Source organism: Genypterus blacodes, unplaced genomic scaffold, assembly GCF_046128005.1.
Source record: "Genypterus blacodes isolate CSIRO-AG114 ecotype Tasmania unplaced genomic scaffold, CSIRO-AGI_Gbla_v1 ptg000067l_1, whole genome shotgun sequence".
Classification (NCBI taxonomy): Eukaryota; Metazoa; Chordata; class Actinopteri; order Ophidiiformes; family Ophidiidae; genus Genypterus; species Genypterus blacodes.
This window is the reverse complement of record NW_027466879.1, coordinates 5473263-5487530: the sequence shown is the minus strand read 5'-3', so window position 1 is coordinate 5487530 and position 14268 is coordinate 5473263. Positions and strand designations below refer to the sequence as shown.

Genomic DNA, 14268 nt, shown 5'->3' with positions numbered 1-14268 from the left:
CATTCGTCTTTCGGAATATTCAATAACCCTTCACCTCTGCGTGTGCCGTTATAGATTCTGTGCTTTATCAATTGAACTCCCTGTTGGAAAACTGAAAATAGAAAAGAGAGAGAGAGAGAGAGAGTGAGAGGGGACAGAGGGGCGAGATGTGAGGCGTGTAATGGATATCTCTGTTTCCTAAAAATACAGTGAGGATGACAGAGTGTGAGGAAGGCTCTGAACCCCAGCCTGCTAAACAAGGAGACGGATGGCTGTGAGCAGGTTAATCAGACACTGAGTGACTGACTGCTCTGTCACAGAGCGACCAGAATAGAGGAGCAGGCTGTTTATTCTGATCACAGCGATTCATCTACGGCGTAAAAAGATGTTTCTCATTGACGACTGCACAATAAAGTTCACATCAATCATTCAAACGTGCCCACAGATTGATCCTTAAGATTTCTTCAGCCTCTAAAAATAATTTGTTGGGGAATTTGGCATGAATTCAGGGTAATTCCACCATATGAACAGTACTCTTTCCGCACTATTCCGAGGCTATTCGATTCCTGCCACTTTCTAATGGATTTGCAACTCGTGACACGCTACAATACAGATTGGTAAAGCTATATGAGGCATTAGAGATTCAAGCACTTTATGTCCTATTTATTCCTTATGTGCCACAGGCCTCAGTCTTGAGATATGACCAGCTCCACCCAAGAAACCTTTAATGAAATAAAAAAGTAAAGAGGGGAAAATAGAGATTTACAGCCGGCCATTTTGACAGTAGACTTGATATAAGGTGTTCATAACAAGTTTTGCATTTTATTCCTGGTCCCCTCACACACATTTTAATCATATTTTATGTGATCTATGTATGCAGCACTCATCCTCTCTCTGTCACCCTACCTCTCCAGTGCGTCCCCCTTAAACAGATTGCTACAATACTTGTAATGATGGTCCTTCCCAGCTGTGCTGCAGGAGAGGGGAAGGGAGCAGCAGGCTATAGTATTACCATAATACCCACTCCCCCCCTCCACTGTCCCAAGGGTCCATGTGGGGCTGCATGGGGATGTGGGGTAACTCTGCTGTGGAGGGGACTCAACTGGCTGCCGGCCCTGCAGGCTGTGTGTGTGTGTGTGTGTGACTGTGACAGGGCTGAACCTGCCTGTGGGCGATGTAATAAAAGCGCCACACACTGCTGGTAGTGATGGTGGCACTGCTGCCGTAGCTGCAGAGGAGGGGATAAATATAAACCAGCATCAAGGAGACGGCGGCCCTCCAGTCACAGCCTGACTTACATCCTAATAATTAGGCCCCTTTCCAATAAAACTGGGATTTGTAGCCATGCATCTATTTTACTTGTGTTTGCGGCTGCAGAGGGAGGAATGCACAGTGTGCAGCAGTCTCTGGATGAAGATGAAATTGAGCAAAGATCTAATTTCAACCCAGCTGGAAAGTAATCAAGGAGATTTGTACTCTTTCTTTTTATACACGGTTTTTCATTCATTTTTTGTTGCAATGAAATTCTTAAACATGTTAATCAGAGTCAGTGTTGGCGGTGTTGTAACAGCACAACATAAACATTACCGAGGGGGACTTTCTAGTTTACTTTATTTGAAGGTAGTAGACAATAAAGCGTTTGATCCTTTATATATTCTGCTGTTTCCTTGAGTTTTACACACATACACACACTTTTCTTGGCTACAGGCTCAGATAGTGGCTAATCAATAGATGAGACTTGCATGTTAGTGTTGCACGTTATCTAAAACCTCTTAATGTGCATAAGCTTATCTCTTTTACTCTTACAATCTCTCTCCTCAACATGCTCTGTGCTTTGCTTTCTCCCCTCACACCGTCAGACACACTTTTAAATATTAATCGTGTGTATATTATGACAGAAAACGACGGTCATTATCAAACATTATCCAGGCAAAGTCTCTAAACTAGCACATCTACCGTTTGAGTCAATGTTACACTTTTACTGTCTCATAATTAGTTTTAGATTTTGGGGGATATGATTCTTATTTCTCTTGCAGGAAACATTATTTCACGCAGATTCTGCACGTTTGGTTCCAACACTGACGACCTGTCAACCTGTTCTGTGTGCTTCACTTAAATATACAGTGTGTTTGAGAGTTATAGGAAGGAAGGTGAAGGGTAAGACAGCTAGAGAAAGATATACAGGATATATTCATACACTGTGAGAGAGCAAGAGAGAGAGAGAGAGAGAGGGGTAAGCTGGGTGGCGGTGGTGGTCCAGGCAGGGGGTATCAGGCTAATTAAAGCAAGCATTTGTCAGAGATTAAGCCTTAAACAGAAAGGTCATCTGAGCAGCAGAGCGCACTGTTTGGCTGCTGTGCTCTTAGGGCAGTCTAAACCTTTCACAGCTAAATGGTAAAGATGCTATTTGGCACAGATGGGGGGTGGGGATCCGGATCTCACCCGCCGCAGCTCTGACACTCGGGTCATTGGTTCTTCACTGTCCATTACACGCGCTGTTCAAATCTGGCGATCGGTGTCATTTAGGGATGAAAAATAAGTGCTCAGACAAGATCAATAGATGCAGCCGTCTGTGCCAGCTGTGATTAATTGACTGTCACCAATTAATGGCCTGCCTGTTGCAAACCAATGTGATCTCAGAGGGACAATGGGACAAAATGGCCATTTCTTTCATTTTATTCTGTCATTGGTTATTCTACAGGGGATTTCCCAGTAACACATTCATGAACTTCTTTACTATCAATTTCAAGATATAAGGTAATATCTTATGGACTTAGTATGTCTCTTCCATATTAGGATGTTTTCAATCATTCTATATGTGCTTCATTCACTTCCATTTGTCCTTAACAAACACATTAATGTTGTATATTTATTGCAGAACACAGCGGCCATTTAGAAACAACAATACAGTATTAAACACATACCGGTGATGTTTTCCACCTGGGATCAATGTACAAGCTTATTTTGCATTCAGTCAATTCTAATCATATTAGATCCTTAGAAGATGTCCTGGTTTGAGCTACAATGAACCACAGGACATGTTGCTTTGCTATGACTAATGGCCCCGGAGGCCTAAACCGCTCAAGATTCCATTTGAAAATTTGTAGTGGAAATTATGTTAATATTAAATCACTATAGACATCACTATTACTGAATTACGTAATTTCCACGATACAAAAATGTTATACTTTATCATGGGTGAGCTTTAATGAATGAATATGTTGTTGATTTCGCTGCCGTAACATAAAAAATAGACCACAGTCAAATTTTCTGCTTCTTTTCTGTTTTTATTTACTATCTTTTATCCAAAGAAATTGAATGTTTTATTACGTTGTCCTTTGTTTTGTCTTTTTACTGGTTCATAGTTGACCTTCATTTCCCAGTTGAATGTCTCGTGAAAATCCCATTTTAAGCTTTCCTCTGGATATCAGGTAACTTATTACACTCTGAATGTGAATCCATTTGCTCTCTAAGGATAAACTAACAAGTCAATCTTTCCTTTGGCAAATGTTATGCTCTGTTATACCAGGCGCATGATTATGCTTATACTGGAAAAGCATATAATATGATACTATCCTCTCAGAGCACCATTTTTCCCTTCCAGCTGATATTCAGTCCATTTGTCAATGATGGTGACAAACCTGGCAACCCCCGATCTGAAAATTCTCAGTTCAATAATGGATATATTACAATGAGATAACTGTAAAAGTGGATTTATGACACCAACTTACTGGCTACATCCAGGAAACTTTACTAAAAACCACTTCCAAGACTTGTAAACATATTCATAGTCATTGAAAAGAATTTTCTCAATAAGAAAGAATGCTGGTATGTACACCAGCTGATATCTTTAGAAAGCAAAGGTTATTGATTTAAAATTGATTCAATGTCAAAATGTTGTTCTATTTTTGTTATTCAGCGTTGGAGCAATAACTTTAGCCACCTACGAACCCAAGGTTGGTTCAGCTAAAGCAAACGGAGGAAAGAGGAGGAATGATGTGACTTAAATGGCTTATTCTGTCAGAGTTTTGGTTACATACACTTTCATCAGGCAACTTGATGTATGTATGATAAAGACCCATATAAATAAAGCACATAGTAGATCCAAAACAGACCACAGTAACAGTATCGGCAGCACTGTGTAATGTAAGAGTGTAATGTTAGAGTCTGTTAGAGTGTGAAACGAGGCAGAGGACAGTCAGAAATACATAACATACTAATGTGATTACACATATTGACTGTTTCAATGATATCTCTGTTCTATTCTACATGCCCATGTTCTCTATAAATCCTAACCAGGCAACCTTTTGTTAGTTTTTTTCTTTATCAGCCATGTCTCAATTTCCGGACATTCCAGTTAAAAAATACTATACAGTATTTGTTAATGGAATGGAAGTTCTCAATTTTGATGGTTGCTAAGAGAAGCAGTCGATAGTTACTGTTGATCTACTGTTAAAAAATAAATTAAAAAAACAAAAGGCTCATCACTGTTTAGGGCGAGGAGAGAGATGCAAGTAAACATAAACAACGTGACACTTCTGTAATTTAATTCAATATATATATATTTTGCATTATTCTGTCCTCTTTTGATGTGCCACTATCAGAAAGTTTTGGCTATACGGGACTGTACTTCGCGTAATGATTTCCGGGTTTGCTCGTTTTTGTTCGTGGGGCTTTTGGTCTTCTCGGCTTTCCGTAGTCTTGAGATTCGGCGCGCGTCGCTACGCTTGTAGTGGGAAATTTGTAAATCGAGAGACTAGCGGGTGTGTGTGTGTGTATGTTTGTGTTCCGTGTTTTGTTTTTACTCGGGCGCGCTGTATTTTGCTCCCAATTATGGCGCTCAACTTCCAGTCGTCGACTCTCTCTCTGACTTTGCCCATATCGTGTCAGATCTGTCTCGGGAAGGTAACATTGAACCAGCCGTTAAACCGCTACACAACACAGACAAACCGGAGCCTCTTAACTCGCCTTAACTAACGAATTCCCGGGTAAAAAAGTAACTTATGGCGACAGTTCCCTCTCCGTTTTTAACATGTTCGTTCATGCTCTTTGTGCAGGTTAAGCAGCCGGTCATCTGTGCAAACTACCACGTGTTCTGTTCGTGCTGCATGGAAACGTGGCTGAAAAAGGCGAGCCAGTGTCCCAGCTGCAGGGCCCCCATCACGACGGAGAGCCCCTGCAGGGAGATCATCGGTGAGGACACACACACACACACACACACACACACACACACACACACACACACACACACACACACACACAGCATTTATTGTGGTAGTAGTAAAGTTGTTAGAAGCTACAGATACTCTGCCCCACTCAAGCTTTCACAAACCACAAAGATCCGCATGTTGAATCTAAACGAATGCGTGCTTTGTTGTGACTTGTGTTGACGTAACTGTCTGCTGTCTGCTGCAGGAGGCACCAATGAGAGCGAACACAGTGAGAGCCCCTCAACCAGGAAGTGCCTCAGGAAAACGAGAGGGGAGCTGCTTTTACGGGAATACGAGGTAAACGTGTGGACGTATGAAGAGTAAATGTATGTTTTCACTGGGAAATGAGAAGGATGGTGCTGATGGCTGATTTGCAGTTAACATAAAGGAGCTGGTTTATAAGCAGCAGTGAGTGCTGCACAGCTGTTTGAGATGCCAGCAGTGATGGTTCATGCTAAGAAATCTGCCTCGTTTGTTTCAGAAGGGAAACATACAGAGGGTCAGGCTGAATTACATGGAACAGAATTTACAGGGTGTTTGTCACTTCTGTCGTTGAGTTAATCCCTCTTGAAACTCAGATTGATGAGGTTTATCATCACAAGTGTCAACAGGCTGTGGGGCTGATTTGGTTGATCTGTATTTCCAGGCGACAAATGTGTTGCGTCGCTGCTGAAATGGAGATGATGTGAGAGGGATGAAAGACAGAGATGGAAAACTGAGTTCAAGAATAATCAGGAATAATCAGGATTCATGTTTATAGATTTGTTGTCCATTAATACGACGTTTCCCTTCATCTCAGCTGTTAAGGGGAAAGTCGAGATCTGCCGTTAATGTGACATGTAAGGTTGGGAAAGCTTCATGTCTCTTTAGTTTGTGTTTAAGTAAATGTTTTCAGTCCTTTTTCATGAATGTAAGATTGAGATTGTGGCATTTAGAGACTAGCAGGTGCAGCAGGGAGAGACTTTTGGATTTTGAGTGAACGTTTGGTTGCTATATCAACATCAGGGAGTATTTGTTTTGATTCCCAGTGATTTTTAAACTGAACACTTAATGGAAATACAGCGTTTAGCCTGGAAAGCGAGCTTCATTTAGATAATTTTCCCCTAAATTCTTATCCACAAGCTACAATATCAAGCTTCACATTCACATCATTTCCCTCTTTACAGGAGGAAATCGAAGGGCTCATCAGAGAGAACGAGGAGCTGAAAACCAAAAACCAGCGCCTGGAGTCTCAGCTCCAGACTGCTTTGGATCCCTGCACGATTACCCACAATGCATTGCAGGAGGGTGAGAAAAGAGTGGACCCCGTTGCTCTGGAAGAATGTACGAACAAGCTGCGAGCTGCCACGGACGTTTGCGATAAAGTCAAGCAGGACATGGATAAGCTGAAGGAGGTAAGCGAGATGTGTCAGTCTGTGCGTCTTCCTCCACTGTTTGCTGAGCTTTTGGCACATTCAGATCTGAACTGTCTCCCGTTTGTCCCGTCACTCGCTTCTTTTCCTTCCAACTCTGCCACGCTCAGTTAAGACACAAGGCAAAGATGGAAGGGAACGCGGCGGGAACGCGGGACTGGTGGAAACGCGCTGAGAATGAGCTTGGAACCGATCCAGAGTGTGATTTTTATGAACACAAATGAAGTGTCCACGCGCGCACAGCAACACCACGGTATCAGCAGCCAGCCCGTAATGAAATCACTAAGTGTATTTCACATGCTGGGACAGTTAACCGATAATGTTTCTCACCAGGTGCAGCCATTCATTAGTGAGTTTTTCCAAATGGAATGATTAATTAAACATGGCACGGGCTGTAGCGGGAGGAGATCGATACCGCAGGCAAGATGATAAAAGAAGAGAGAGGCAGAAAAGAAAGCAGGGGTCCGGCTTGATTCAGACCGTCCCAACCTTCAACACACTTTTTTGAACCAGACGAGAGAGACTAGACACTGAGACTGATTTCCCAGCCGAGTCTGTTCTCACCTGGCGATGCATCGTTCTGCTCTGACACCTGACTGCAGCAGACCTGTCCGCTCACTAACCGATTTGAACCGATGGGGCCCCGCGTCCTCACTCAAGTCTCCTCAATCGATGATTTCCGCGGTTGATCTTGTCTGTGTTGCGAAATACGTCAAACTGTAACTTTTTTTGGGTCTGGTCTCATGGTGGGAGGTTTAACCATCAGCAGTGTAATTGTCAGTTCTCCCCACGTCTACAAACTCTTTGTATAGCAGATACATCTCCCTCGTCCTCCTCCTTCAGAGGGGTTGATGGATGAGGGGAGCGATCCTCAGCCTCTGCATTGTTTTATTCCTGCCTAGTTTACTTGCAACACTGACGGAAATGACAAACTTTCAACTATTTATGAGATCTTTTAATGTCTTGTTCCAAATGCAAAACGTTATATCAAATCATATGTCTATTAAATCCAACATACACAAACTTACAAAGGAGAAATTTGAGCAGCGAATGATCCTGGTATGAGTCGAGTTTAAATTGAGGCCTAAGGTGAAGATTTCTGATGAAGATGAGCTTTGCTGTGTTTGCTTGTGTGTTTTGGAATTCATTTTGATTGGCTGCAAAAATGTGTTTTTACCCCATTTAGGCCAACAAGGCATTGCGATCTCAAAACGTCGACCTTGTACAAGAGAATATGCGGCTGAAAGCAGAGGTGGTGAGCCGATCCCCTCAGAAGTGAGTGACTTTCTCTACAATATCTGTCATTTTACGTAATAATATTGTCCACATTACACGATGCCACTTCTGCCTTGGCTTTCAATGACCCACTCTGATCTGTCCACAGGTTCGGTCGCTACACGGTGGCGGCACTCGAAGCCAAAATCCTGCAGCATGAGCGTGAAGTGGAGCGCTTGAAGAAGGCCCTGGAGCGCAGCGATCAGTACATCGAAGACCTGGAGTCTCGCTCCAGCAATTGCGAGAAGAGACGTCCTGAGAGTCAGGGCGCCTGTGGGAACGGCAAAGCCGGATCAACAGCTCTCACAGACCAGCAGAAGGTCAACATGATGCAGAGAAGCCTGAGCGACAAAGAGAGGGAGTCGGTCTGCAATCCGCAATGTCTGACGTTTTCTGGCACTGAGAGTTTGATCTTGATGGCGTCTGCAGGAGTTCCAGATCACACAGAGTTTAACACGAGTCTCGCAGTAAACACGAAGGACTTTGACGGCACCTCTGACCTTTTGCCCTCCACCCCATCCTCCGCCTTCAGCTCCCTGACTTTGAGGAGCCCTGGCGTCCGTGAGAAAAAAGTTGCTTTCAAGCCGTTGTCGTACCTGAGGAAACTTGATTTTGAAGAATTCCCCAGTCCCGGGAAGAGTGACAGCGATACGGAGACCCCGTTCACCAGCCTTGCTAAATTCCCCACAGAATCGGCTCCCAGTACTGAGGTGGAGCCCTCAAAGTCTGCCATCTGGGGACCATGGCAGAGGTCCGACTCTAACCAGTCTTGTTCAGGTGCAAGTAAAGAAACCTCAGTGGTGGATGAAGTCGGCGAGTCCTCCAATCTTTTAGGTGACCAGCCTGGTTTCCAGACGTCCAGCGAGGCGTCCATGGATGCAGCTTATCTCGACAAAATCTCCGAGTTGGACTCCATGATGCTGGACGGAGAGAGTTCCAGTAGCCGGGGATCTCATCTCTCTTTGGCTACCTCATCTCCCAAGGAGTTGGACGTCACTATCGTCCCACAACCGAAAAGTCGGCCCGCTGACTTGACGAGCTGCGGCGCTGCGACCGAGGGCGACCAACAAATCCAGCCACCACGCAACACCTCGAGTTCCACCCCGAAACACAAAGAGGCTCCTACAGGCCCGTCAGAGGACATTTGTTCCGGTCAGGCGTCGGGTAGGGATTATAGTCCCAATGTCCTCAGGAGTGGACGACCCTCTCAGACCGATGAGCTGTCTTTTGATTTGCTCTTCGATCCACTGGAGGAGAATAAAGATGGCCCGTCCGGCTCGCTCAGTCCAGGAAGTGAACCCCACGACGAGCCGTCCTTGTCCAGCCGCGGCACCGATAAACCTGCAAACACACCAAGAGACAGACACACGCTGAACATCAGCCAGCCAGCAAAGAGGAAGTCTCACAGTCCCTTCAACACCAGCAGTCCCACCAAACTTTCAAAGCTCATGTGAAGCTTTTAAAGGCACAACAACCTGTTCTTACTCTAACTTGCGAGATGTGTTTTGGTCAGTTACTACGGTCTATATGCCGAATCCAAAACAAGCCTGGCGTTCAGCTGTTGTGAAATGGTTAAAAGAAATGTAAAAATTGTAATAAAGGTGAAAATGATGACAGTAGTTTCTGTGTCTAGGTCTCAGTGGCAGGTTAATAGATTTTTAGGCTGAATAGGACAAACAAACATGTCCGTCATAGCTTTTGCACTGCTTTTGTAATTTTTTATCTAACACACTAAAGGTTATTTATCCATATTTGTCCTGTAAACATAGGCCTCCTGTGTTTCTGTGATAAAGTGCTAAACTGGAGGCTGAGCAACATCAGGAAACCCATAATGACATAATGTTGAATAGAATTGTTACATTGTTAAATTGAAAAATAAAATGAAAATAGTCTGGAAAACAGTATTTGAAGTTTTAATTTTTTATTTGATATTGATTGTCTTCTGCTCCATCGTTAGAATGTGCAGTTATAGCAATTATTGTGCTGAAATCATCACATTTTAATGGTATTTGTACTTTTCAGTGCACTTTACAGGGATTAATTCCATTTATAATTAAGGGATAATATCCATAATACACCATTCTGCTATTTGGTATTCAAGTAATCCGAGTTTTTTGTTTTGTTTTTTTACTTTGAGGCTCTTTTGTTATTGTTTTTTCCTCTTTGAAATAATAGTTCTTAATGTGTCGCCATTATCAAAGACAGGAACCACTGGCTGTACATGTCGATAACAGCGTGTTGTGGCCTATAACACGAACACATTAGAGACCTCACACACACACGCACACACAGTCATTCCATTGTAGCAGAAAGCACCTTATTTACTATGCAAATTTAACGATATCATGTATATTTCACATACCTCTAATCGCTGCATGAAATTTTAATTGGGTAACCGTTGTGGTTTGAATAAATGAAGTGTTAATTCATTGGGATTAATTTATTTAGCTAAAGATGTGTACAAGGTTACGCTGGTGTATTAAATCAATTTGTTTAGCGCTCATCTGGCGGTGATGGGCTTTAATGATAAGACGGGGGTCTCATTACTTATAAGGGTTAAGATGAGAGGAGGGGAGCCATGGTGACAAAGGGTGGCAGCAAGAATTCACAATGTTTCTACTAAAAAAAAAAAAAAAAAAAGCTTTCATCGTTCAGTCATTCAAACAATTCAGAGTTACATTGTGTGTGCATTATTTTCTTCTTCCTAATTTACTTTACAAAACCAGCCCCTAGAACAGACAGCTACTATAACAACCCGTTTAAAGTCAACGGATCACGGCCTCCAAAACACACGAATAGGGGGCCTGAAGTCACCGGGATCCGTTCGGTTTCGCCCCTTTTAGAGCTCTCGTCTCCTCTCGTCTCCTCTCGTCTCCAGATGTTCCAGCTTCGCCCCTTGTATGTGAGCGGTTTCATCTGACAGCCCCGCGCGCTGTTATTCTGGCAGCTCGGTGTCTCGCGAGAGCAGCCGAGGCAGCGCGGCTTGACGAGATCTGAGGCGCTCAGGTGTAAGAGCCCCTCTCATCCCCAGCAGAGGGGAACAGTAGACAGATAAGTGCGCGTGAGAGACTGCAGGCATCTGTGTGATCTCCGGGCTCAAGGCTGCGATACTCGAGCTCAGCAGCGACTCCAGCGCGTCATTACCGGGAGAGGGCGAGTCTGGGATCAGCTGTGCGTCTATATGACTCCTTCCCCCGCTCCTGCCGCCGTTTCCCTCCCGCATCCCCGTGCACTTTAATTGGGGAAAAGAAGCTCGCCAAGATGATGTCCATGAACAGCAAACAGGCGCACTTCGCCATGCATCCCTCTCTACCCGAGCACAAGTACACCACCCTGCACTCCAGCTCGGAAGCCATAAGGAGAGCCTGTCTACAAACTCCACAGGTAAATTATTCCCTCAAAAACTTGCGTCTTTGTCCTTTATTTGGGCTGTGTGTACGCGCGCGTGTGTGTATGTGTGTGTGACTCTGCTTGCTTGCTTGCTTGCTTGCTTGCTTGCTTGCATGTTACGTTCGTGCGTAAGAGAACAAGCGGAGCTCCGAGGCGCATTCAGCCAAAAAACGCGCACTTAATGTTTTTTTCATGTTGTTCCTCTGCAATCACTCGAGCTGTGTGTGCGTTTGTGAGTGTGTTTGTGTGTGTGTGATCTTTTTCAAAGCAAAGTGAGCCTGTGCTTTTTTTGTTTTAATTTTTATGACTCGCAACTTCTGAAGGAATAATCCGGCTCTTATGTGTTGCCAAAGTCCCGGCTGACGCGAGTTTATTTCCCCTTTTCCTGTCTTTTCCCATTTCGCTCCCAATTCCTTCATTCCTCCTCTGCTTCCTTCGCCCTCGCAGCTGCAGAGTAACATCTTCGCCAGCCTGGATGAGACCCTGCTGGCCCGGGCGGAGGCTTTGGCTGCCGTGGACATCGCCGTGTCCCAGGGCAAGACTCACCCGTTCAAACCGGACGCCACCTACCACACGATGAGCACCGTGCCATGCCCGTCCACGTCCACCGTGCCGCTGGCCCACCATCACCACCACCACCACCATCACCACCACCCGAACCTGGAGCCTCCGGACATCCTGGACCACATCACCTCGCCGTCTTTGGCCCTGATGTCGCACGACGGGTCCGGCGGAGGCGGCGGAGGCGGCGGAGGTGGCGGCGGCGGGCTGATCTCCACCTCCTCGGGCCACCCGCACTCCCACATGCACGGCTTGAGCCACCTTTCCCACCAGGCTATGAGCATGAACTCGCCCCTCACCCATCACGGGCTCTTACCCGGCCACCACGGAGGGAGTCAAGGCGGCCCGGGGCTCAATAACTCCGGACTCCCCTCCATCAATGACTCGGACACGGACCCAAGGGAGCTGGAGGCTTTCGCGGAGCGCTTCAAGCAGCGGAGGATCAAGCTGGGGGTCACCCAGGCGGACGTGGGCGGCGCGCTGGCTAATCTCAAAATCCCCGGCGTGGGGTCGCTGAGCCAAAGTACAATTTGTCGGTTCGAGTCGTTAACTCTGTCCCACAACAACATGATCGCGCTCAAGCCCATCCTGCAGGCCTGGCTGGAGGAGGCCGAGGGGGCCCAGCGGGAGAAACTGAACAAACCGGACATTTTCAACGGCGGGGAGAAGAAGCGGAAGAGGACGTCGATAGCGGCCCCGGAGAAGAGGTCTCTGGAGGCGTACTTCGCCGTGCAGCCGCGGCCGTCGTCCGAAAAAATCGCGGCGATCGCGGAAAAGTTGGACCTGAAAAAAAACGTGGTGCGAGTGTGGTTTTGTAACCAAAGACAAAAGCAGAAGAGGTTGAAATTCTCCGCTTCTCACTGATGGAGCGTCAGAAAAAGAGAAACGGGAGAAAAAAAAAAGTTGTGGGACTGTTTCTGGGGACCAAGGGGACACTAGACATCATTTTCAGTCTTTTGTCTCCGGCGATTTTACACGTTGGTGCACAGTGACACCCGGTTTATGAGGCTTCATATAATATCTTGTTTATTTTCACGTTATCGGTGAATGTGAAGTATGCAAATAACAGATTACACAGATTTCGCTCAGTTGTTCCGAGGGAAAGTGATTATAGCGACATTTGCCTTTACAAAACATGCGGAAAGAGTTCTTTTCTCTGATATAGGCCTATGATTTGAAGTATAGCCATTTACCAATTACCTCATTGATTGTTGATCTGTGTTTACGTTACGGTATTTATGATTCTCCATGCATCTGTTATCAGTTCTTCACGTGTTCATTTGTACTTCCTTTTGAAGGCTTGCAAGGCTCAAATTCAGTTGCGAACTTTAATGGCTATAAAGTCAAATTTCAGGCCTGCATGAATTCCTGATTCACGGGCAACAACCGAGCCTCTGGACGTGGAAATATAGGCTGTCACATCTATAGATATATTTATTTGATTTGCACAAAAAGACCCTTTAGGTTTGGATAGCTCGGTAAATGGTTTTGTATATACAGACACCACTTTATCTCTTAGCAGCTCGAGTGTGTTTTGGAGAGTAAATTAGAGGTTCTATTGGCGTTGATTTTCAAGTTTGGAGCAGAGAGAGGAGAGGGCAAGGGTGTAGCCCGAACATGAATGATTACAATGAGGATCAAATACAAACGAGACAAAACTAAATTCGGACATGTGTTTTTTAGTTTGCAGTGCAAACATTCTATGCATTGGATAAAGTGTCCCTCCGCGCAGTAGAGCTGCTGTCTGTCCCCCTGATGGACAGGCTGGTGTAGATGGTGTAAGTCACTGTTGATGCCTGTGTTCACATTGAGATCACCACGTTGTTTGTCGTGTTAATTGTTACGGAAAACGTTGTGTAAGTAATATTTTACTTTGTGCACAAGTATGTTTACAAACTGCGGCGACATGTGCATCGGTGAAACTGTCCCACTGTCTCCTTTCCCTCCTTCCTTCCTTCCTTCCTCCCTCACAGCTCCATGCACTCTCTCCTCTGTTGTCCCCCCCCTCTCATTGGTACTCTTCATCCTGTAAGCCAAATCCAACAGGGAGGTGTGTTCCAGCAATCTTCTAATAAACTCAAGAAAGAAAAACCTGCTTTCTTGCTTGTGATTGGGCCCAAAATGTTCCTCAGCTGCGGTGCTTCTTAATGGAAATATGGCTGAAGTTAATAACGAGTCCATACAAAAGGCAGCTGCATTTTAATCTAAGGTATCCTTTATTTTCTTATACTCTCAAATGACCTCACTCAATCTATTACTATTATTATTATTATTATTATTATTATTATTATTATTATTATTATTATTATTATTATTATTATTATGTTCACCATAGAGAGAGATTAAAATAAAAGCATCGAAATGTTAATTGTCCTCAGAGATTTTCCAAATTATGTTTCCGAATTTTGGAGCATTAATTTTTCCCAGCTTGGAAACTGTAT

The 14268-nt window shown here is 44.7% G+C and overlaps 2 protein-coding genes across 2 annotated transcripts; both read left to right on the top strand.

The window, feature by feature from the left end:
• Positions 1 to 4694: 4694 nt before the first annotated feature.
• obi1 (ORC ubiquitin ligase 1) lies at positions 4695 to 9766 on the top strand. Its single transcript, XM_076155884.1, has 6 exons — positions 4695 to 4884; positions 5037 to 5172; positions 5395 to 5486; positions 6356 to 6583; positions 7788 to 7876; positions 7986 to 9766. The coding sequence occupies exons 1-6, from the start codon at positions 4813 to 4815 to the stop codon at positions 9328 to 9330; spliced, it is 1962 nt and encodes a 653-aa protein (XP_076011999.1). The 5' UTR covers positions 4695 to 4812; the 3' UTR covers positions 9331 to 9766.
• Positions 9767 to 11137: 1371 nt separating this feature from the next.
• pou4f1 (POU class 4 homeobox 1) lies at positions 11138 to 12691 on the top strand. The gene is made up of 2 exons (XM_076156162.1): positions 11138 to 11260; positions 11714 to 12691. The coding sequence occupies exons 1-2, from the start codon at positions 11138 to 11140 to the stop codon at positions 12689 to 12691; spliced, it is 1101 nt and encodes a 366-aa protein (XP_076012277.1).
• The last annotated feature ends 1577 nt before the right edge of the window (positions 12692 to 14268 follow it).